The 23,040-nt window shown below is 50.7% G+C and overlaps 2 protein-coding genes across 4 annotated transcripts in view; both read left to right on the top strand.

The window, feature by feature from the left end:
- Nucleotides 1-1,847, top strand: part of ephx4 (epoxide hydrolase 4) — a 7,098-nt gene extending 5,251 nt beyond the window's left edge. Inside the window, exon 7 of the mRNA XM_084692891.1 lies at nt 907-1,847. Coding sequence (XP_084549017.1) covers nt 907-1,147 — 241 coding nt within the window. The 3' untranslated portion in view covers nt 1,148-1,847. The remainder of the gene's footprint in view (nt 1-906) is intronic.
- A 574-nt stretch (nt 1,848-2,421) lies between these two features.
- Nucleotides 2,422-22,840, top strand: btbd8 (BTB domain containing 8). Of its 3 annotated transcripts, none has more exons than XM_084692956.1 (18): nt 2,422-2,495; nt 4,014-4,190; nt 5,178-5,287; nt 5,660-5,777; nt 7,120-7,209; nt 8,170-8,250; nt 8,612-8,708; nt 9,169-9,257; nt 10,711-10,813; nt 11,495-11,677; nt 11,990-12,163; nt 13,603-13,732; nt 14,744-14,805; nt 15,451-16,018; nt 17,175-17,262; nt 17,475-17,605; nt 17,707-19,638; nt 21,921-22,840. In XM_084692956.1, the coding sequence occupies exons 2-18, from the start codon at nt 4,174-4,176 to the stop codon at nt 22,439-22,441; spliced, it is 4,494 nt and encodes a 1,497-aa protein (XP_084549082.1). In that variant the 5' UTR covers nt 2,422-2,495; nt 4,014-4,173; the 3' UTR covers nt 22,442-22,840. The 3 variants fall into 3 exon arrangements, with proteins under 3 accessions (XP_084549082.1, XP_084549080.1, XP_084549081.1); XM_084692954.1 differs by having other exon boundaries at nt 2,451-2,997; XM_084692955.1 differs by having other exon boundaries at nt 2,451-2,997; nt 15,454-16,018.
- Nucleotides 22,841-23,040: the final 200 nt, after the last annotated feature.

Raw genomic sequence — 23,040 nt, forward strand, 5'->3', positions numbered from 1 at the left:
ACACTTCACCCTACTTGCCTCGGGGAGAATGTCCCTGTACTTACTCTAAGTCGCTCTGGATAAGAGCGTCTGCTAAATGACTAAATGTAATGTAAATGTCCTCCCCCCCTTTGTGAAAGTATGAATCCTTACCGCCCCCTTGTGTTTTAAAGATATCTCTTATTAGTGGTTAGATAAATCCCTGGTTTACTTATTGAGAAAGATTACATTTACATTTAGTCATTTAGCAGATGCTCTTATCCAGAGCGACTTACAGTAACTAAAGGGATATTCCCCCCTGAGGCAAGTAGGGTGAAGTGTCCAAGGACACAATGACATTTTGCATGGCCGGGAATCGAACCAGCAACCTTGTGATTACTAGCCCGATTGCCTAACCGCTCAGCCACCTGACTCCCGATGTGGATCCCTTTGCTTGATTGGCGCTGTACTGTTGATTTGAATGACCCTGTTCAACTTGAGAACTGCACATCTGAATTACAATCCAACACGAGCCACTTCTCTTCATGTCACTGTGTTGTATCGCTTCCTCTCCTTCTGTTTCCTACATAGACAGACTGACAGGCAGAAGTTAGGCAGATCCACATCCACGCATGCTCTCACACACACACACACACACACACACACACACACTGAGTTCAGAGTGCATGTGTTTCTGACTCAGCATGCATGACTGAGCTTACCATCTGCTCTCTCCTTCAGCAGACACTGTCTCTCAGAACAAACACTAATTTTTCTGCTTTTAGTTACGTAAGATGATTACCACTGACCCATTCCCAATTAGCATCTCTGCAAGCTTCCACAACGGGAGACAAAAAAAAACAGTATATAAAATACCGGTCAAAAGGGTGGCTCGTTGTTAGGCTTAGACAGTATAATTTGACCCATTTAATGCTGCTCTCTCCACAGTTCTCTCCCACTCAGCCAAAATGATGTCAAGGCTCCAGTTTTGCTGCTGTGGGGAGAGAGGGATGCCTTCCTGGAGCAGGAAATGGCTGAGGCGTGCCGTCTGTACATCAAAAATCACTTTCGACTCAACATTATTTCGGGGGCGAGCCACTGGCTGCAGCAGGACCAGCCTGATATTGTCAACACCCTCATGTGGACTTTCCTCAAGGAAGGCGAGGGACGCAAAAACTACAGGAACTGAATCTATGACGAGGCCTCCCCCCCCCCCCCCCACGCCACACACCCTCACTCGCCACCACTGGAAGCCTGGAATATGCCTGTGAAAACTAACCAACGTAGAGATAATGCAATCATTCTTTCAAATCCTACACATTTCAACTATTTTTTAAGATGTCAAAATTGAGCGAAAGAACACAAGCACACTATTAAGGGAGAAGACACAGTAGTTTGACAGTTACTCAAGACCTTTTTGCACATGACATCGGCCTTAAAGTTTGTTGGTTGCAACATTACAAATGTTTGGCAGAACCTCCATGTGAGTAGTATTGTGTGGTGCCTTTTAACTTAGAGTTGTGATGTTTTGCGGCGTAAAATGTGCCAGTTCCTCTGAGATTGAGCTGTGGCGTTGTCTGCTATATGTGTCACCAGATTTCCCCACTGTCTACTTTGGACACGGTCCTTTGGGAACTCTTTCCCACTCCCTCTATCAGGTAGGGTTGTCTTAAAGAAAATGTTGTTCTTTTGTATTTTTTTGACTAAATTTGCTCAGATATTTGAGAATGTTGTTATCTTGATCTTCCTGTATAGAAAAAAAAAACTGTGATGGTTGAATATTGTACTTGTACTTTTTGTATCTCTTCCTACACACTGCATTTTGAAATCCACTGAGCCAGGTCTGCACCATTTTGATTTTTTAAACAAATAAAATATAGTGTGATGCTTTGGAGTTATTCTATTCTTGCATCTTGACGTACATCTTGCATTAAAGTTATGCTGGATAGGTTAAACTACACCTTTAGAGATAATGTGAACCAAACTATTTAGCTCAAGAAGCTTTATGCATTAAAGCCTGTTTTCTCGAAACATTGTTTCAGATAATGATAGACATGTCATTGCTTGTATGGAAACACTTTGGAAGAACATTTTGCATAAATTGAAAGTAATATGAGCATGCATTTGGGACGAATATTATGAAATCCATTATATTTTAATATTTACGGTAAAATAATATTACGTCACTGGTGAGTCTGCTACAGTTGTCTAGATCCAATCTATCCAGATGTTGGCAAACCGCGCTTTTTTGTTGTGAGGAAAATTCCGTAAATAATTTAATAAAATACTTGGCACAGTTGTTTGTTTTTATTGTATTACACTTTTTTGTGGATAGTGTAATATGTCATGTTACACTGTAAATAGGTCTTTAGGGTATCTTGGCAACCAACAGACCAATCGTTGCTCTTCCAGTGGCGCAAGCGCACCAATGACCTCACCCACTGTCCCTTCGGCTGGTGGGATCTAGACAGAACTGGGGGCGTGCTTGCAGAGGAATGACAACAACGACGTTCCCAGCCCAGTTCGGCCCATGCTAGGTAGCTGTAAACTAGCCGACAGTGTATCGTTTTGTATGCTTTACACCTAAATTGACTGTCTGTTATGCAAATTACCACTCTGTGGTTTTGTGGTTGTTGGCTCGTCAGTAGTGTTACAGTAGCTAGCTAGTTGTAGAATTAAACATACTAGTTTGAGGTGTTTAGGCGTTGGTACCCTGAAACAATAGGAACAGAACGAGTGCAAGTGAAGGTGGACGAGTTACTGTCATGTGTGTTATAAATGTAGTGTCTCGAGTTTTTAATTGTCATATTACATAGTGTTGTAGAATAAGCTGTAGGTTTATATTATTTTCCTCGCCAGAGTAGACAGTTAGGATGCAAGTGCAGAGCCGGTGAACTACTCAGAGGGGTGTATGTGAAATACTAAGCAAGTAGATATGATCTCCACGGAGCTTGCGCGAGAATTCCAGGCAAAAGAAAGAAAATCGAAAAACAATCTAAAGAAATGCCTGAAGTCTGCTTTGTCGGCGGATCTAAAGAGGTACAGCATTTCGCTTAAATACAGACAGAGATGTGCTGTTTTGTTTAATGTTACATCATGTTAAAACGTGTCTTGAGACTGTCATGTGCCGTGTACTCATCAGAACGACTTTGAACTCGTAAACCACATCACACACCCTACAACCTTTCATCCCTCAGTAGCTGATAAGATGCCTACCTTGTTTACATCTCACAGACACCTTGCTCAATCCTAAAGATCAACTCCTACCAACTCATAGGTTACCGGAGGAAAAAAAAACACACTACACTTGGGTTTACGCAAGCTAAACTGTGAGAGTTATCTGTGGATTGGCCGGACATCATCTTGTGTTAAGAGGCAGCAAGGAGTTAAACCTGGGGGTGAGAACGCGATTTCTTTCGTGTCTCCCGGTGACCCATTTCCAATCTATTGCCTTAGGTCTGCAGAGTGAAATAGCCATAGCCATAACAGTTCTTCTCCTGCAGCCCAGTTTGCTGGAGGCTGACTGCTTTCTGGGTCACCCAGTTCAGTCAGCACGGTGGTAGTAAATGGCGGTTGAAGGAAAGATACTAAGGACATTGCCTGTGTTCTGAACCTCCTTAACTGCCCCGTTTTTTTTAGTTGTCTGATGACACAGAAACACTATACCCCCACTTATGATAGGGACTTAGTGGCCTAGTTTGCACGCTCCCAACATTTGACAACGCCACCGTTGTCTTTCGGAAATAACTCAAATGTCATTTCATCGGATTGTGCTGTCACTGTACATTTGCCTTCCTCTCCCAGTGCCGCTTGTCACTGCCCATTCATCTGCTGAGCTACATTTACATTAATTCATTTAGCAGACGCTCTTATCCAGAGCGACTTACAGTAAGTACATGGACATTCCCCCCCCCCTGAGGCAAGTAGGGTGAAGTGCCTTGCTCAAGGACACAAAATCATTTTGCACAACCAGGAATCGAACCGGCAACCTTCTGATTAATAGCCCGATTCCCTAACCGCTCAGCCATCTGACCCCCAGCTGTGTTTTTCCACAGACTGCTTCAGGAGGAGCTGGAGGTGGACGTGACTGTGTGTGTGGGAGCGAGCTCCCTGCGGGCCCATAAGGCCATACTGCTGGCCAGGGCTCCACACATCCTGCTGGGGGCCCACCAAGACCCCAACACCATCCACCTGACGGGGTATGACTTCACAGAGATGAGCGACTTTATCAGGTACGTCGGACCAGCTGTTATTTTCGTTGTCACCACGTTGCCCTTTTGGTTTTATAAGACCCTCTTATACAAAGCTGTAGAGTACAGTCAAGCTTTGTATGAAAGCGTCTTCTGAGTGAATATACGGAAAGCAGTGATTCCCTTGTTTCTCTATAGGCCTTCGTGCTGCAGTTTGCATTGCTTCTGACAGAGGGCGCCAGACGCCTCCTTTTGTCATTTAAAGTCAAGGTTCCTCCTTGAGAATATATAATTAGATAGTGGCACCAAAAGAAAACCATTGAGGTTTTTTCCGCAGTTGATATTTGCATCGTGACTGGTTTAATAAATCTGAGTTTTTCATCAGAAGTTTGGACATTTGGGTCTGGCCATGTGGTCTGTAGGAGAAAAACAACAAGTCTTTGTTTGATCAGATGCATTCGCGCCTGTTCAGTAACGTTTTTTAATGTCCTTGTGTAACTTGCTGGGCTCTGACCCTGGAACACTGTATTTGTCGAGACATCGAGAGGTTGTTCGGAACCCTCATGCATGACAGCTTCCGTTGACGTGTGTAAGCACACTGTTTCTCAGCAGCATGTGAATGAGAGAGAGGACGAGAGAGGAAGAGAGAGAGGCGTGCTAACGGAGCTGCCCAGATGTGGTCCTGCCACTCGTACATCATTAATAACCTCTGGCAGTCTGACTCCTGCTGAGGCTCGTACGCAGAACAAAGCCGCTGCAGTGCAAAGTGCTGACAGACTGCAGGGCCGCAAAGTCACACAGACCAACCTCCCCCCCCCCCCTCTCTCTCTCTCTCTCGCGCCCCGGGTCCTGCCTCTGAGACAGCGTGCCCCGGGCCCTGCCTCTGAGACAGCACGTCCCCGGTCCAACTCTCTCCTTGGAGCCACTGTGCTCGTTGGCTGATCGGATTAAGAAACACCTATCACACTTGTTCCTTAAACGGGTCCACGGACTGTGACTGGGCTCTCATTCGATCTGCTTTGCTCGCAGGCATGTGTACACTGCCGACCAGCGCATGGGCTCGGAGGGTAAGATCGCGGAGCCTGGGGGAGTGGAGGTACTGGCTGACCCCGGCGACCACCACAGCGTCTCTGACCCAGGTGAAAACAGATGAGCCGTGTTTAGAGCCGACGGTTTGTTTGAGGCCCACCTCACCTCACCCCCCACCCCCATCCCTCCCCCGCAGCGCACGTTATCTCGAGCCATAAGCCACTTAGGAGATAATCGCATTCAGCCTCTCCTTGCTACCGCTAATCACAACACCGGGAGAGGGGGAGGCCAGACTGGGCACACTGACCTGTTTGGGGGGGGGGGTCGCTAAAGCTCCCCTCCCAGTGTCTTGATCCGTCGTCCGCTCCTCTCACTTTTCTCACGATCCAGTGTTTTGATCCTCGTTCGCTCCCCTCACTTTTCTCACGAGCTGTTTCAATCCCCCACCCCCCTGACTCTCCTTTCCCACCATCCTCTCCCAGATGTCTGGGTCGTTGAGCCAGCCTCTGGGCTAGGAGCAGACCTGCTGGATCTCTACCAGAGAGGAGAGTGCTGCGACATCAGCATCCAGGTAGCAGAGCAGGTGTTCCGCTGCCACAGGTACAACACACAGGCTTCACCTGTCCACCCGCCCGCCTCTCCACCTCACCCCTGCGTTGGCCTTCATTAACTCCTACAATGCTAACAGCTACTACAGTTTCGCTTTTTCTCGGGTGAACTTAAAAGGTCTTTCAGGGTGGCACACATGGTCCAATCCATTTCAAGCAATCAAAGCCATCAATTCACTGCATATATTTTGTTTCTTTCTCATTTGGATTTTACTTGCTGCTCAATTTGTAGTGAATTATGCAAGTTTATGTTGATTATGTATCAATATAGCAGAATTAGCCTACGTAACACCACCTGAACATATGTTGTCAAGCCTGTATTTTTAACTAGTTAAACACTGGCATGCAGTGATGCAGGTAACCATGGAGACAGGTTTCTCCCTGCGTGTGCTTGGGGGAAGCACCCAGGGAGGGAAGGGGGGGGCGGCCCCCTTTTTTGGTGGGGAGGGGGGGAGCTCTGCACCACTGATCAGTATGGTAGACCAGCAGTGTCTGCTGCAAGTCTCTCCACTCTCCTCCTCACCACCATCTGACAGAGCAGTGAGATCTCCAAACCCCTCCTCACACACACACACATCCTGACCCCCCCCCCACACACACGCACACACACATCCCGACTCCCCCCTCCTCACACACACACACACATGCCGACTCCCCCCTCCTCACACACACACGCACACACACACACACACACACACACATCCCCCTCCCCCCCCCCCCACACCCACCCACCCAGATTCTACTTCTCAGTTGCCATGTCCCAGACTGACACCCACCATGGGGAGTCTTCTCCGTACACCAGCACAGATGCTCCTGCTGCTGCTTCTGCACAGCCGGGAAGATCTGTGTCTCATTGTCAAATTCCAACTGAAATCACACAGACTGCAACAGTTCCCGCCGCACGCACCGTGCCTCGTGGACTATTTTTAGCTGCCTGTTTATGTGAAGGGAGTTCCTTTGAGGCGGCAAGAAAAGCCACCGAATAATCACGATGGTGGATGCCGTCTGATGTTTGTTACTGTTCGGACAAGACAAACATTAAGAGGCACTTGGAACTGTTACTGTTCTCCATGCAGGTGTACTCCTTACTCTACATCAGTGCTAGTTTAGCATCATCTCGTTTACAACAACGTCCTCAGAACAGAAAGAATAGATTCACCTCGGCTCCGTCGTGATTTGACTTGACAGCATGCCTCCCAGCACATCGACCGTGGTGCCTCGTAGATCGCCAGCGTGACACGTGACCCTGCAAGGTCACCGTCCACCGCCACCGGGCCATGAATCAGAGGTGTGAAAGCTGACCTGTGTTTGGGTGTGTGTCTCTCTGTCTCCAGGGCCATACTGTGTGCCAGGTCGCAGTATTTCCGAGCCATGCTAAGCGGGAGCTGGATGGAGAGCTCCAGTCAGTGTATCACTCTACAAGGGTAAGACAGGGCTTCCTGTTCCTCGAGTTACATGGAGTCATTTAGCAGACGCTCTTATCCAGAGCGACCTACAGTAAGTGCAGGGACATTCCCCCCCGAGGCAAGTAGGGTGACGTGCCTTTCCCAAGGACACAACGTCATTTGGCACGATCGGGAATCGAACAGACAACCTTCTGATAACTAGCCTAATTCCATAACCGCTCAGCCACCTAACTCCCATTCAACATTCCCTAATCACACCTCCACTCCTGCACTACATACTGCAGTTTGTGTAAATAAATTAAGACACAGTTTCCTGTGTTCCCATTCTTGCACGCCCCCCCCTCTCCCCTAACCACCCAGCTACCCACAGACGTCGAAACCCCAGTCCCTCCACTCAGATTTCCAAACGTCAAGGTCATTTGCAGAGCCGTGGTTTCTGACTGTGAGTTCTCTCTGTCCTGAAGTGTGTGTGTGCGTGTGTCTTCGGAGGAGTCGCTGCCTAGCCCCGGAGGGGCGGCCGGGACAAACGAGGCAGAACTGCCTCCTCGGGGGGGGGGGCGAGATGTGTCACTCGTCTACGCGTCACCGAGCTGAGCGTAACCAGGGACGACCTGGTGTCACCGCGGACGAAGGGTGTGCTGATGCGATGTGGAGCTGGGATGTGGCCCTTAGACCCAAGTACCATCTATTAGCGCCAACCTTAGTCTGTGGTCCACTCGCACTAGTCTTTTGTCCGTTTGTAGAACTCGGAACGAATGTGGCATTTATGTGCATCGTAAACTGGGAGCTGTGTGTTTGAGAGTAAAAGGCTGCATCCGTTAGTTGCGAGCTTGATGTAGAGCTCCCAGTACTGGTGGAAGAGCCCCTGCTGGTGTTGCGTCGAGGCCCTCTGCTTTTCCCTGCCCCAGTGTTCTGTCTTGTCTGGGTAGTTTTTCTGCACAGGTCGCATCACTTCCTGTGTTTGTGCGTCCCTCCCAGCCTGGGCCCAGAGGAGATGGAGATCCTGCTCCAGTTCATGTACGGGGCCATAGTGGACCTGCCTGCCAGAGCCAGCGCAAGGTACGTCTCCCGGCTGGGGCCCTAAAGGGCTCTGCTGGGCCCCTGGAGCACCCTGCTGGGCCCCTGGAACACCCTGCTGGGCCCCTGGAGCACCCGGGAGGACTCGGCCTTCCCTAAACATGAACAGCACCCTGAAGCACAACGTGATCTGTGTCTGTAACTCTGCACCCCTCTCTCTGTCTCTCTGTCTCTCTGTCTCTCTGTCTCTCTGTCTCTCTGTCTCTCTGTCTCTCTGTCTCTCTGTCTCTCTGTCTCTCTGTCTCTCTGTCTCTCTGTCTCTCTGTCTCTCTGTCTCTCTGTCTCTCTGTCTCTCCGTCTCTCCGTCTCTCCGTCTCTCCGTCTCTCCGTCTCTCCGTCTCAGTCAGGTGGCGTTGGCAGCAGACATGCTGGGTCTGGAGGGGATGAAGGACGTGGTGGACATGGTTCTGACCAGAGACTACTGTCGGTTCTTCCCCAAGGTCAGTTTTACACAGCGATGGAACGCTGTGGCTTACGCTGTTGTGACTTGACAACACCATGAGACTTTCTGTTTTGGAAGGATGTGGTCGGCTGGGGATTTTGTTGATGTTTTCCGCCGCAGCAAGCCCTGAGGGCCCGAGGCCCAGCGAGTCTGTGGTAGAGCCATCTGCAAATGAAAATAATCCTTGCCCTGATGGGTACTGTACACCCCAGGACAAGGCCCTGCTGTGCCTCCTACTGTATCACTCCCACCTAATCATGTGCCCGCGATGGAGAACAGCGTGTTTCAGCCCTGCCACAGACACAAAGAGATCTCTCTTTCTCTGCCTCTACCCCCCCCCCCACCCTCCCCATATGACTCCACGCTCAACACTTTGACAGGGTGCCCATTGTGAACCTTTCGAAACAAGATAACCCCTCGTAAAAATACCCTGTCTATCTCTCACCCCTTCGCTGCAGCCCGTCGACGGAGTTCAGAAGTCGATCCTCGAGTGCATGTCCCTCACGCATTCTCTCGGGCTTCAGAGCTTGCACGCTTCCTGTCTGAGGTGAGTGTGGGCGTGTGCCGCGACGTTCAGGAGCCCCGTGGCGTGCGCTGAACGCCGCTGAGGGTCACACAGAGCACGGCACGTGTGTCATTCAGAGCACGGTCATAGTGAAAACGTGACTCGACGGAGGATTTTCTAGTGTCGCAAAATATAACATAATCTAGATGTTAAAAGAGTTTGGAATGAAGTTATAAATAATGCTGGAAACAATGTTGCCCTGAGGCAACAGTGAAGAATTATGCTTCCCTTTTTGTTTTCTGAGTCACCCAGTTATTTTGTAGTGGTTTTGCTATTAACGTAGATAACGTCAGGCAAGGCAACACTAAAACTAAACCAGTACAGTAAGACATTTTGATTAATACTCTGTGACTAAACCTCCGTATGAGAGAGTTTCCTGTTCTAGAACGACATTCCAGTGTCATGGTAAGATACTTTACGATACAAGTTATTACAAAGCCCACAGAGTCTTGAGGTCATTCCTTACTATTCATGACTTCATCTTCGTCACTTTTCCCAAGCCTTCAAATTCTCCAAAAGCCACTGTCTTCAAAGCAATCGCAGCATCCGTCGCTGTAAACAAGCAGAGAAGTGCGGGAATATAGGTCAGGAGAAAGTGTTTGCAGCAAAGCTACGCTGCACGGCGGAGTCGTTGGAGAAGAAGGCTGTTTAACGATGAGTCACTCGTGTGTGACAGCGAAGGGAGCCGTGCGCTCAGAGCAGTGGGGCTGCACTAACCCTAACCCCATCACAGGGTCCCCTCCAGCCACACTGTCCTGATCAGGCCCAGAGGCTGAGGCACATCTTCTTTTTGTAAGAGTATATTTTGGTGCCGGCATTTCTTCCTCTTAGAATTATTTCCAGTGATGGTATAGAGAGGCAGTAAAAACGTTGGCAAATGGGCTGGATTCGAAACCCAGGCGTCTGCGGTAAAGCCTACGCCGTGAACCGCCAGGGTTCCCCGGGGGCTTGAGGACGTTCTAATGCGCTCTAGCTCCACTTAATGGACGACAGAGAACATTTGGTACACAACCAAAATGTTGTGGCTTCCACTGGCTCGGATCAAGCACATCCCTACCGACCGAGCCAACAAGGTCGGTAATCTATCTGGTGTGGCGTTTGGCAGCCAAGAGAAATGGTTAATTGGCTATGGAAAGAGACCTGATCTGAACTACTGTAGTAAATCACAACCCTCCCACTCAACACGTAATTCGAATGAACTACATCCCCACTCCAGCAGTCTCGCAGCACATAGCAGGCAGCACAGACTGCACCAACAGTACCGGCAGCACAGACGGCACAGGCGGCACAGCACTGACAGCACAGGCGGCACGGCACAGACAGCACAGGCAACACAACACAGACAGCACAGACAGCACAAGCGGCACGGCACAGACAGCACAGACGGCACAGACAGCAAAGACGGCCCTTAACTGTGCCACTGCGTGTTTCCCAGGTGGGTGGCGGAACACTTTGTGAAAAGCTGGTCGGAGAGAAACTTTGCCTTGTTGCCGTGGGAGCTCCAGAGGACCTGTTTGACGGCTGTGACCTCGTCCATGGTGGGTCCCTTGTGGTCATGTGTTATTCACCTCGCAACACACACACAAACACACACACACAGACCCCTGACAGGTGTCCGACCTTGTTTCATTTCCTCGTCAGTGTCTGCCGTTTCTCCACAGGAAGTGACATGGCTAGTGATCGAATGAAACGGACGTATTCATTCAATTTTCCAGCCCTTCGTGACATGTTTATTTGGGGAGGGCAATGTGGACGTAGACAGCTGCAGCTTAATCAGGGTTTGTAATCGAGTAAGTCTGTGCCGCTAACGGATGGAGGAGGAGATGAACGGGAGCTCTGGGTTGTGTGACTCGAGGGCTGCACTCCAAACTGCCTCCCCTGAGCAAAGAACACTTCAGTCCCCTTTGTTTATGTAGCAGTCACCATACACGACGACGCAATTAGGGGGTTCCCTTGACTGACTGGCAACCGCACGAGTGAAGCAGGTGCAGGACACGGAACATAGCATTAATCGGTATGATCGTAAACGTCAGGTTTTAACGATAACGTTAGGTTAGGGGGTTTAGATACTTTGATGTCGGTGTTTGTGTACCGCACTGCACTGAGGGTGGGCATGCATGTGCGTGCGTACAGGAGTTACAGGTATAAACAAACGGTATAAACAAACATCCACGAAGGCGTCCCTGCAGCCTCGTGCCTGACGTTCCTCTGTCCTGCAGACCGTGCAGAGCGCTGTGACCCTGCTCTGCGCCAGCGAGCAGCTGATTGGCTGCCTGCCCGAGGTCAAGTGGGCCAAGCAGGTGATGGCGCTCGCCACCGAGCTGCAGGAGGAGTGCCTTGCCTTCGCCGTCGCCCAGCTGGCCCTCGTCACGCAGACCGCAGCCTTCCACAGCCTGCGGAGGGTAAGCAGCGCCGCGCTCAGCACCCCGGGCCAGACCCCCAGCTCGTACTGTTCTGAGAGCAGAGCCGTAAGAGCTGGTCAGATGGCTGAGCGGTGAGGGAGTCGGGCTGACAATCAGAAGGTTGTTGGTTCGATTCTCGGCCGTGCCAAATGACGTTATGTCCTTAGGCGAGGCACTTAACCCTACTTGCCTCGGGGGGGAGGGGGGGGGTAATGTCTCTGTACTTACTGTAAGGCGCTCTGGATAAGAGCGTCTGCTAAATGTACTAACTACTATTTCCCGTATGAGCCGTGTGTGTGTTTGGGGTTGCAGAGGGAGGAGAGCACGCGGGAGCCTGCCCTGCTGAAGAAGCTGTGCGGCGCCGTCAGGGACGGCGTGACGGTGGAGAACGCCTGCGACCTGTTCTCGGCCGTGGACCGGTTGTGCGGGGACGACGCGGAGGAAGGCGAAGGCCAGGACGAGGGGCCGCGGAAGGAGGAAGAGGAGGTGAGTAACTGTGCTTCTCTAGGTCGCCTGTGAGTTCAGCTTGAGGTTATTACTCCAAGCTTACTCTAGAGCAGGGGTTCCCAATCCTGGTCCTGGTCCTGCATGTTTTAGATGTTTCCCTGCTCCAACACACCTGATTCCAATAAATGGGTAGTTATCTAGTTATGCAGAAACCTGCTAACGACCATTCATTTCAGGTGTGTTGGAACAAGGAAACATCTAAAACATGCAGGGCATTTGGGATTGGGAACCCCTACTCTAGAGGAACCCCAATCTGATGATGAGCTGGTTGATGGTTGACTCAGTCGGGTTGACTGAATCGGGGCAGTTAGAAATGAGGTGACACTTACAGGACGGTAGCTCTGCTGGAACAGACTTGGCCAGGCCTGCAAAGCAGCCTTATGCTGGGGACACACTATACATTTTTTTTAATCTTATAAGATTTTCAAACTGTGAGAGACCACAAACATGAGGACAAAAAATCCTAGAGTTAGCCGTTTTGCTCCTACAGTGTGTGGTCACTTAACACACCTCACACCAAGGGAACATCTGATAAAATCTGTGGAACCATCAAGATAATCGGGACATATGTTACCTAGGATTGTCGGAAGGGCCAAAACCGGCCCGATTATCCTGTGGTGTGTCCCCAGCATTAGTTTACTAGACCTGAAAAATTAAGATAATAATAACAATTTATTCATGCAGCTGACAGTTTTGTCCAAAGCGACGTACAGTGGGGGGGAGTTTAAACTTTTGGGACTTCTTGATCTGCAGTCAAATCCTCTGCTCACTGAGCTATACCCATCCTTGTTTAACGGTGTAGACCACTAGACCTAGGGTGGTCTTCCCCACCAGACTGGGTTCTACGCTGGGTTCTATAGGCCCAGGGATCTAGAACACACATGCCCTGGGAATACATGGCCACGCTACACAGCAGGATGGATTAGACATAGAGAGACAATGAGGCATGGGAGTGGCCTTCTCTAATCTGGCCGTGAGTCCAGGAGGGAAGGGGGGGAGGGAGGGGGGGGGGAGGAGGGGAGAGGGAAGGGGGAGGAAGGGAGGGAGGGGGGGGGAGGGAGGGGGGAGGGAGGGGGGGAGGTAGGGAGGGGAGGGGGGGAGGGAGGGATAGATAGATGGCTCCTCCCTCCCCTCCAGCTCAGTTTTTTATAAACATTCAGGCGAGGAGGCGGGAGAGTGACTGTCTTCAGTGGCCGCGGTGACATCACGGATTTAGCTCAAGGGAGCTCAAGTGGATCCTGCAAGAGAGAGAGAGAGTGAGGGAAAGGGAGGGAGGGGCGGGGTTACGAGTTGCCATGGCGACGAGCCCTTCAAGCAGCTGCTGATTTGCTAGTGCTCGTTCTCTCTCTGCCTGCCGCCTGCTTGTCCCCCCCCCTCTCGCCTCCCTCTCTCTCTCCCTCTCTCCCTCTCCCTGCCAGCCATTCAGGCGAGAGCTCTGTGCTCTGCATGCACGGTTGTGGACCTTCCTGCTCCAGTCCTTCTACGCCGTCCGCCACACACAGGGATGGGAGACGCTGCCTTCCAAGCACAGGGAGAGGATACTGGCAGGTAAGACTGCACATGTTTCATCCTGGGGGGGGGGGGGGGAGGTCTGGCCGCAGCGAGGCGACGCGTGCCCGAGAATCTCCTCTCAGATGGGGCATGTTCAAAGACTGCAGGGTGTGTTTTTTTTTTTTCTTCTTTTTTCTTCTTCTTCTTCGTCTTTCTCCCATGCCAGCGTAGGGAACAGAAGGAGGCGGCTCTGTCGGCTCGGCATGGTGTTTGCCAGAGAGCCAAAGCCCCTGGAAGCATATGCTGCTGGCTGATAGCACGCAATTAATGGCTCCCCCGCTGCACAGCTGCACAGCCACACTGGGAGACCTCCCATTGTTTTAGCCTCCCCTCACACCCTGCGCTGCCTGCCTGCCTGCCTGCCTGCCTGGCTGTGGGGCTGGTCCCGGCCTGAGCGGTGCGGTGCGGGCGGACACGCTAAATGCGCCAGGCTCAGCGTGGAGGGGGTGGAATTCTCTTTTCGTGTGATGGGCTTTTTATAAGAAGACCTTGAAGGTTTTCGGTGCTTTCTCGGTTTGGCTTTGTGACGTGTGAGAGATGCACGGCTTGAATGATGCAACTGACCAGGGTTACTCCACCTCTGAGGGGGTTCTTTTGAAAGAAGTAATGCAATATAAGGGATTATCCAGACACACACACACACCTACTTAGTCCCGTTTTTTCTTGTGGAAGTGTTGACTATAGTATCGGTTCTGAGTGTCTCTGGGGAAATGAAGGTGCTTCGAAGGGCAGTATTTCCCTCCTTGCTAGACTCAGCTGAGTGACATTTCATTGATTAATACCCCCAGTGTTGCTCCTGTGCTCTCTTCAAATGGACGGCTCAGAGCAGGAGGGAGACAGGGATGAGAATCTTGGTGCAATTTCGTAATGGAAATCCTTGTTAGGTTAATAAACGACATTACCAAGTCAGCGTTGAGAAAACGGTGCCCGACTGTTCATTCAAAAACGTATATATTTTTCTCCACACATTAGAAGTGATCAATCCTGTGCTTTCCTTCTCTCTCACAGCTGCTGTTGATAAAGGCGACAGTAGAAGACTTGGTAAAAAGCCTGTATTCACCAGCTCACAGGTAAACCTCTATGATACAAGCTTACTTCTATCTCGCATGTTGTGAGGGGAAAATCATATGGAAGCTTTATCTTCATTAAAGCACCAGCTCAGAACAGATGTCATGAACCCATTTATGTTATATCTCAGAGGAATCTGTGTAAGTCTGTGTAATCCAGGCATGATTATAGTGCTAGGGTGGCCATTAGAAGCACTATAATCAGTCCACTGCCATCTCCTCAAAGCCAGCATGACGGGAATTGAGGGTCTCCTTCGAATCAGCCCGGAATTGTTTGAGAGGCTTGTCTGAATGAGAGGGTCCTGAGGGGTTGTGATTGGCTGAGGGGAGCCCCGCCCCCACCCCTCTGTCAGACTTTGCACGGTAACTCGACAGAAATGGTCAGGAAGTGCTGTGATGCAGAGCGAGGGCCTGGAAGGGTATTCCTGTCTGGTTTTGCCTCACTGATCTACGTGACAGGCTGCTGACTGTCGTCATTTATCTTATCGACACAACAAAAGCAATTAGCTCAGCTCCAGTGGCCAAATGCAGACACCTTGTTCCTAGGAGACCGCTAAACACAAGACAGATAGGAAGTTTGTCATCTAACGTGCAGTTTTATTTTATTTTTTATGTTCTAATAATATTCAAACGCTTCTCTTTTCTCAGCAGCAGAGGGCTGTAAAATGCCCCGCGGGCCCTGCAGCTGAGTCAGAGAGCCCTCCTGTGCACAGGAGCCACCGGGGCATCAGGACCTCCAGCCCGGCCTCTCAGCGCCCTGCTCCAGGCACCATGAAGTCAGACGGCCCGGGGACGGCCAGCAAGCCAGGGGATGCCGACACTTCCAGGGCCAAGAACGGGAGGAGCAGGCCCGGGGACCAGAGCTCCACAGCCAAACCAAAGGCGGCTCCCTCGGCCAAGCCCGTGCTCAACGGAACCGGAGGGCCAGGCACCAGACGGGACGCGGCCGCGGCCAACGGCCCCCGAGGCCCCCTGACAGGGGAGAGGAAGCCCAACCCGGGAGCGAGGCCCAAGACCTCCCCCCCGGGCGGCACGTCCGCCGGCCCCGCCAAGCCGGGCAAGCTTCAGAAGAGCCCAGCTGGGAAGGAGCCCCCGCAGGGCCCCAACAGCGTTGCGGCCGCCCAGCCCCACCCCGGCACCCCGTCCACCTCAGGCAGCGCTTCCCCGGAGAACAGCTCCGGCAGCCCGCGCAACAACAACAGCCATCCTATCCCAGGTCTGAGACGCGTGCTCACCTTTACGACCACATACTCATTGTTACTCCGCCTTCATGCTGTGCCCAACCTCCCTGCTGCTGAGTTAGTCAGCGAGTGCCTGCTAGCTGACAGAGGGGTCTGGAGAATAACATGACTGATTATTCTGCGGAATTGTACAGGTTTGCCCTGAGGGAATCCTGAGAGACGAGCGTGAATATATTTCAGCTGACCTACCATATAGAGCTTAGGGAGCTCGAAGCTATGCTGTGAATTCATCCCACGATGTTTGCGCTTGGGTTTCTTGCCCATGTCATGTGTGAGGACCAACCGACCACACACACGTCTAAGCTTTAGAGAGGAAGGTCAAAGCCCAACACACAGGGTGTGACGAATCACTTCTCCACCCTCGCCGTCTCCCTGGTGATGCTGTGTTGCGGGCCGGGGGGGGGGGGGGGGATGACGACAGCTTGTGACTTTGAAGTAGGCCTCAGCTGTCCCTGTCCCCTCGCACGAAAGCGAAAAGAAAAGGAGCCATTTGCTTCGCTCCTTCTGTCAAAACTCAGCCATCCTCGCTCATCTTTAACAGCTGAATTTTCTGTGTGGAGATGACGTAGTCATAATGGGATACAAATCTCTTCATTTAGCAGATGTTTCTCCCCCAAAGCGACATACAGGGGGACCTGCAAACTCTTGCTCTGCGGTCAAATGCTCTAACCATTCAGCTGTATCTATCCCCTGTAGTGTCGCCATCACTAAGCTCCCGGCTGACAGATTTTTAATTGGCAGTTTCAGTTGCCTGGAATGAATCGATATTCCGTTTTCTTTACTACTGTGTCCCTCCTGCCGTGTCAGACTTGGTTCATTTTACTGTAGGATTTAACGAGGGACAGAAATCATTATTTCTGGTTCTGACTGCTGTCCACTATTGATTCCCTTTAAGCTGTAGAAGATTCATGTTCCTGGTAGTCACTCCCTCTTCATTGGGATTTCATCCATTGTCGTTTTTCAGATTCAGTTTAGATCCTGAGTCGGCACTTTCGTTTTTTTTGAGCGTATCATTTGTCAATGGACGATATGCTGTTAGGATCTTTTTCAATGTGATGTTACATACCAAGACATGACAGACTGTAAACCAAGCCGTGTCGATGCCTGAAGATGCGTGTCCTCTGTCCGTAGGTCTGAAGACTAAAGCCCAGGCCAGGGTTGTGCCTAAATCCCCTCTCACCAAACCCCCTCAGAAAACAGACACCACAAAGACCAACAGGTGAGAGAAGCCTTTCTGGGATGGACTCCCGTCCTTGGACAAAATGGTAGAAACATCTTTGCTGCCCCCTGCTGTCGTACACCGGTGTAGGCACACATAAATAATTTATGAGACTTTGCATTTATGCCCTCATGAATAGCATTACTGTAAAAAAATAAATTGCAGTGTGATTTCGCTCAGTTTAATATGATTGTTATTCTCGCTGCTGTCAGCCCTACAAACAATCCCAGTGCCAGAGACGTGGGTAAAGCTAAGCTCACTGCGTCAGCGAGAACAACACCTGCAGCAGGGGCCCGCGACACTAAAGGGAGAAGCACAACAACCAGCCTGCCAGAGAGCCATGGTACGTCCTGGATACAGTTGCGACACAAATCTTATCAAGTGACAATGAAAAAGTAGTCAAATATTCTCATTTTTTTTCTTTTCTCCCCCCTCCTGCTTCAGTCTCCAGACCAGGATCTTCTCTGAGGAAACCTGCGTCCCCCAAGAAAGAGGAAAAGGATGGCCCCAAGGCCTCCGCCGCCGCCGCCGCCGACAAAACATCCATCGAGGCCTCCAAAAGAAAGATCACCAAGCCCGCCCCCGCTCCCGTCGCGGCGACTCGATCCACAGCCAAACCAGCCAAAGGCACGGCCGTGGCCCCCAAGCCGTCAGCGCCAGCAGGGGCCAAACCCGGAGCCAAGCACAAAGGCCCTGGCGAGGCATCGACAGACAAAGCTGTGCCCAAGCCAGTCAAAAGCTCCACTGCTGTCGCTTCCAAGAAGCCCGCGGGTAAAGACAAAGAGACATCCGGTGCGAAAAGTTCCGATCCCATAAGTACAGAGCCGCCCCAGTCTAACGGCACCGGCACGGTGGGAGAACACCGGGGGAAGTCGGCGACGTCCGAGTCCTCGACCCAGGCCAACCATGTCAGCACAAAGCCACCAGGCCAGGGCGGGAACGGCGGAGACTCCCTGTGCCTGGCCCTGAAGGTCAGAGCGGGCCAGAGCCCCCGTAAGACCCCTACCCCAGGCACCTCTACCACAGGAGCTGGGGCTAAGACAAGTCAGCCAGCGACCAACAACATCTCTCAGGTGAAGCCTGCCAAGCACACGGAGGACCCCGCGGGGAAGCCCACCGCGGGGTCTTCTCTCCCGGCACACCTCGGGGCGGTGCAGGTCCACGACCTGGGCTCGCTCAACGCCCCCAGAGACCCGGACGCTACCCAGGACGCTGCCCGCAGCGTGGGGAGCACGCCCCTGGAGGACTCCTGGAGCAGGATCCACCACCAGGTCAGCCCCGAGTCGGAGACGGGCAGCGCCGCCACCACCTCGTCGGACGACATCAAGCCCCGCTCGGAGGACTACGACGCGGGGGGCTCGCAGGACGACGACGGCCCCAACGACCGCGGGGCGTCCAAGTGCGGCACCATCCGCTGCCACGACTTCCTGGGGCGCAGCAGCAGCGACACCAGCACGCCCGAGGAGCTGAAGACGTGCGAGGGTGGGGCGGGGCTGCGGGTGGAGGTGTGCCTCCGGGGGGGCCGCGAGGCGGAGACCACCAGCGAGGAGGAGGGAGCGAGGCCGCGCCCGCGCTCCTGGCTACAGAGAGACGAGGCGCCCGCGGGCGAGGAGCCTGCCGGGGTGGGGGCCACCGTCGCGGTGAAGAGCGTCCCCGATCACCAGCTCTTCTCTTCGGAGGAGGAGGAAGAGGAGGACGAGGAGACGGAAGATGAGAAATCCGAGGTAGAGGTCCTCCCTGGCCACGCCCCTCCTCCCCCGGCTGACCCCTCCCCCCAGTTCCAGGGCATCGTCAACCTGGCGTTCGACGACGACCCCGGGGACCAGGACAACGAGCAGCCCGACTACCAGTCGGCCTCCAATTTCCGCCGCTCCGTGCTGCTGTCCGTGGACGAGTGCGAGGAGCTGGGCTCGGAGGAGGGCGGCGTCCAGACCCCGCCCCAGCAGCCCGACGACCTCATGCCGAGCGACGTTTTTGAAACCGACCCCGCGGCTCCCCTCTTCCCCACCGGACCCCAGAACCAGCTCTCCGACCCCCCACAGACCCCACCTCAGGAGCAGCAGAGCAGCAGGGAGCAGGGACCCAAACCGGCGGTGTCCCTCACAGAAGTCCAGCAGAGCCCCGGGCAGCCCGGCGGAGATGGAGGAGGGGTGGAGGCCGGCGGGCCGTGCCCGCACCCTGACCCCACCGCTACCCTCCCCCTCCAGGAGAGGCCGTGCCATCTGGACCTCAGGCACACTGAGCAGTACAGCAACGCTGAGGTGCGCAGGAACCAGCCCAATCCTGCCGACAGCAAGAGAGCTGATTTACACCTTGACTTAAATGATCCTCAGCAGGCGGGCGAGCCGCCTGGCCGTGCCACACAATGCCCAGCAGGTAACGTATAACCTATAGACCCCCCCACCCCTACCCCCCCACCCCTACCCCCCCCCCCCCCAAGCCAAATCCATTCCCCCTAAACTCTGTAGAATTATTAGTTTAGCCCCTGCAAGATGCAATCGTCTTTCCTGGATGCTCCCTATTTATTTCAGTCCAACACTAGCTCTTCATTCCAAAAAGGTACATCATGCACGATTACTTATCCGTTTCAAACTCCAATTGAATAAGGGGTAATCTGTGATGTACCCATATTCACAAACTATCTGTGTACCAATTCTAGTCGTTTCATTTGTTACACCAATATCTTGTTACGGATGGATTTTGGTCTATCAAACGAGCAGAAGTAGTTTAGCTAGAAATGTAAATGACAACTAAACTACCTTTTTCAGAGGCACTCAGCCCTTGATCACTCAGTTTACTTATGTTGAGGGAAAAAGCGGTGTTCGTTTCAACAAGACTGATACTAAAATATTCAATGTCAAGCACTATACCATGTGCCAGTTAGAAGTATCTGCCTTGCGACAAGGCTGGTGACGTAGTTGTACCAATGCACTTTGATGTACATAAAATGCAACGATTCAATGATTTTCATTGTTTGTTTTTTTCATGCCATGAAAACAAACAGCTTTGGGGCATTTTAAGCCACAGCTGGTTTGAGTTTTTCAAATTTGTGTTTACACAACAGACAAGCAACTAAGGATTTTCCTATGAAATCGAAATACACATATGCACATTAGCGAGTTGATGATGGGTTGATGCAAAACATCTACACTTCACTAAACACTCTAAGTTCGTCGTGATAACCAGATAGCTTTTTTAAAAAGTGTATCTTTAACATACAACCCCTTGATGCCCCTTTGCCCTGAATCAGCTTGTATTTTTTTTGTTTTTGTCTGTTCCTCTGAGACTATCTATTTCTCTGCCTCCTCAACCAGAGATGCTTGCATGTATTAAAAACCATGTTGTTTGTCTTTATTTTATTCCACAATTATTTATTTTTGTATGTTTCTTATTATGTATCCATATCCATTTCGTCAACCCCATTAGTAAACATATGGCGTTTCTAGTCTGTTTATTATTATTATTATTTGAACGGTTGTAGATTAGAAGTCATGCTGTTGATTTAGTTGGGTAGACTGTATGTGCTTGTAGCTTCTCTGTACAGTAGTGTGTGTTCTAGTTCAAACGTCCATAGTTCTGCTATGTCTCTGTTTCTTCACTACCACACAATGCAGCAAATCCCTGCACTATAAGCTACATAGATGCTATCCAAGTGCAAACATGTTCATTATTATTCTGCTGCCAACAGCAATAAGTGGTTGATTTTTTTTGTATCATATTTTGCCAGCATGGGCCTCTCATTTACAATGATACTGACGCAATGTTCATTATAGAAAGTAAATGTATATATACACGATTAAACAATGAGGAAAAAAAATGTCAGAGATAATGGTTGATGTACTCCTTTTGTGATGCAAAGTAAATCATTGTTGCCTGCATTTAGGTTTTTGTGACGGCATTTAAAGAAAAATCTGTACATTGCATTAGGTCTGTCCAAATGAGACCCTCATGTACATCTGAGGACATCACTAGTGCCTGAGCAAATTGAGTTATGCATAGTTACCTGGTTCTGGCAATGCATGGCTTATTGTGTTTGACACTGGTGGATAAAAGAGACATTCAGAATAGCGTCTTTCTGTGCGTCGCCTTTAAGGCAGCTGTCCATCCTCGCTGTCACTTAGCCTCCAGGTCAGCAATGCTGCCATTCTGGAGGAGAAAAATCACACTGCAAAAAATGCCCCCGTCAAATTTAAGCCCAGAAATGCTTAAAACAAGTCAATTTGGCTGCTAATGCAGTAAGAACGTTTATTTTAAGAAAATGTCTTTAAAAACAATGTTGTGTACTTAAATTAAGTCGCTATATAAGCCATTTATACTAGACTAGGTCTAGATTTACAAGGTAAAAACAAGATAATCAAACTCAGTTGTAGAGTTTTTGCAGTGTAAGGGTTTGGTAAATCAACTCGAACATAACCCATTGGTCCGATCCAGCCATTGATTTAATGTTAGTAATGAGAGCATTTCCCCCTTTTTAATAGAGGTCATCCATGAATGACCTCTAGTTTAACATGATTTTAAGGACACAGCTGCTTTAAGGGTGAATCTTGTAACGGCTTACATGCTTCGCTACTAGCAAATCCTCATAATGCCTATTGAGAAAGTACTCCGGAGAGATGATTCCGTTTGGTCATTTTTGCAGTATTGTCAATTGTTTTTAGGGGACATAGATGGTTGTGACAGATTGGATCAAACCTGCACACACGAGCGCCGTCCGTCCAAAGCCCTCTCGCCCATTTACGAGCTGGACGCGGTGGAATCCTTTGAGCGCTGCTCGGACAGAGACGGGAGTTGTGTGGGACAGCGGGAGCGCCTTGGACCGGGTGAAGAAGAGAAGCAGCCAGAGGAAGACGAGCAGAGTGGTGAGTTTGCAGAGCGGGACTGGGGCCTCCTTCGACAGCTCCTCTCAGACCAAGAGTCCAACTTAGGGGTCATTAACCCGGTCCCGGAAGACTTGAACTTGGCGCAGTACCTCATCAAGCAGACTCTGTCCCTGTCACGTGACTGCCTGGACTGTCAAGACTTCCTGCCCCATGAGAAGGAGACCTTCAAACGCTGGGCAGAGCTGATCTCGCCTTTGGAAGACTCGACTACCAGCATCACTGTGACCAGCTTCTCCCCGGAGGATGCTGCGTCTCCGCAGGGGGAATGGACCATAGTGGAACTGGAAACGCATCACTGACACGCTGAAGGGCCGCAGGAAGCTGACAACTCACTGAGCTTTGAAACAGCTATCAAAATTAGTCTCGTCTTAGTTGATCGTTTCTCTCTCTTTCTCTGTTGTCTCCTTTTACCGATTCTGGGTTTTTGGACTTCAGCTGCAGCTGATTTGCTTTCTCCATTTTATTTGTAGCTTATTTCCTTCAGGATAGCCCACTTGATAGTTGGCAAATGAACAAGGTGCTAAGACACCAATGGGCTGTTTTGCATGTGGATTTTTTTGTATGTTCAGCTGTCTGGTGTTGAATCCTCTTAGGAAGAAAAAAAAAAGCCTAAATGATGGTTTACAATGGAATTTCACGATTAACTAGAGAACATTGGTTGGTATATGAATTATTGTGTAAGATAATAAAAGTTCTTGAGTGAATTTTTTTTTGCTGGTGTCTTTGGTCGTTTACTTTTATTAGTCTGTAAACTGTGAAAACAGTGAACCTTAGTGTCATTTTGAGTCGCGCACCTCTCCAGGAAACGAATCAGAGACATGTTTTAAATTTTAGGCATTGAATATGCCTACTTAATATTGGCATTTCAACACCACCGAATTTGTTGGTTTTGAATTCA

This window comes from Hypomesus nipponensis, chromosome 26 (genome assembly GCF_054491055.1).
Source record: "Hypomesus nipponensis isolate SF chromosome 26, ASM5449105v1, whole genome shotgun sequence".
In the NCBI taxonomy this organism is placed as follows: Eukaryota; Metazoa; Chordata; class Actinopteri; order Osmeriformes; family Osmeridae; genus Hypomesus; species Hypomesus nipponensis.

Bases quoted from the DNA above. Each gene is read 5' to 3' on its own strand.
- btbd8 (XM_084692954.1), top strand. From the start codon at position 2,894: ATGATCTCCACGGAGCTTGCGCGAGAATTCCAGGCAAAAGAAAGAAAA. The intron at 8,709-9,168 runs GTCAGTTTTACA...CCTTCGCTGCAG, and splicing joins ACTGTCGGTTCTTCCCCAAG to CCCGTCGACGGAGTTCAGAA. The intron at 10,814-11,494 runs GTGGGTCCCTTG...TCTGTCCTGCAG, and splicing joins CGGCTGTGACCTCGTCCATG to ACCGTGCAGAGCGCTGTGAC.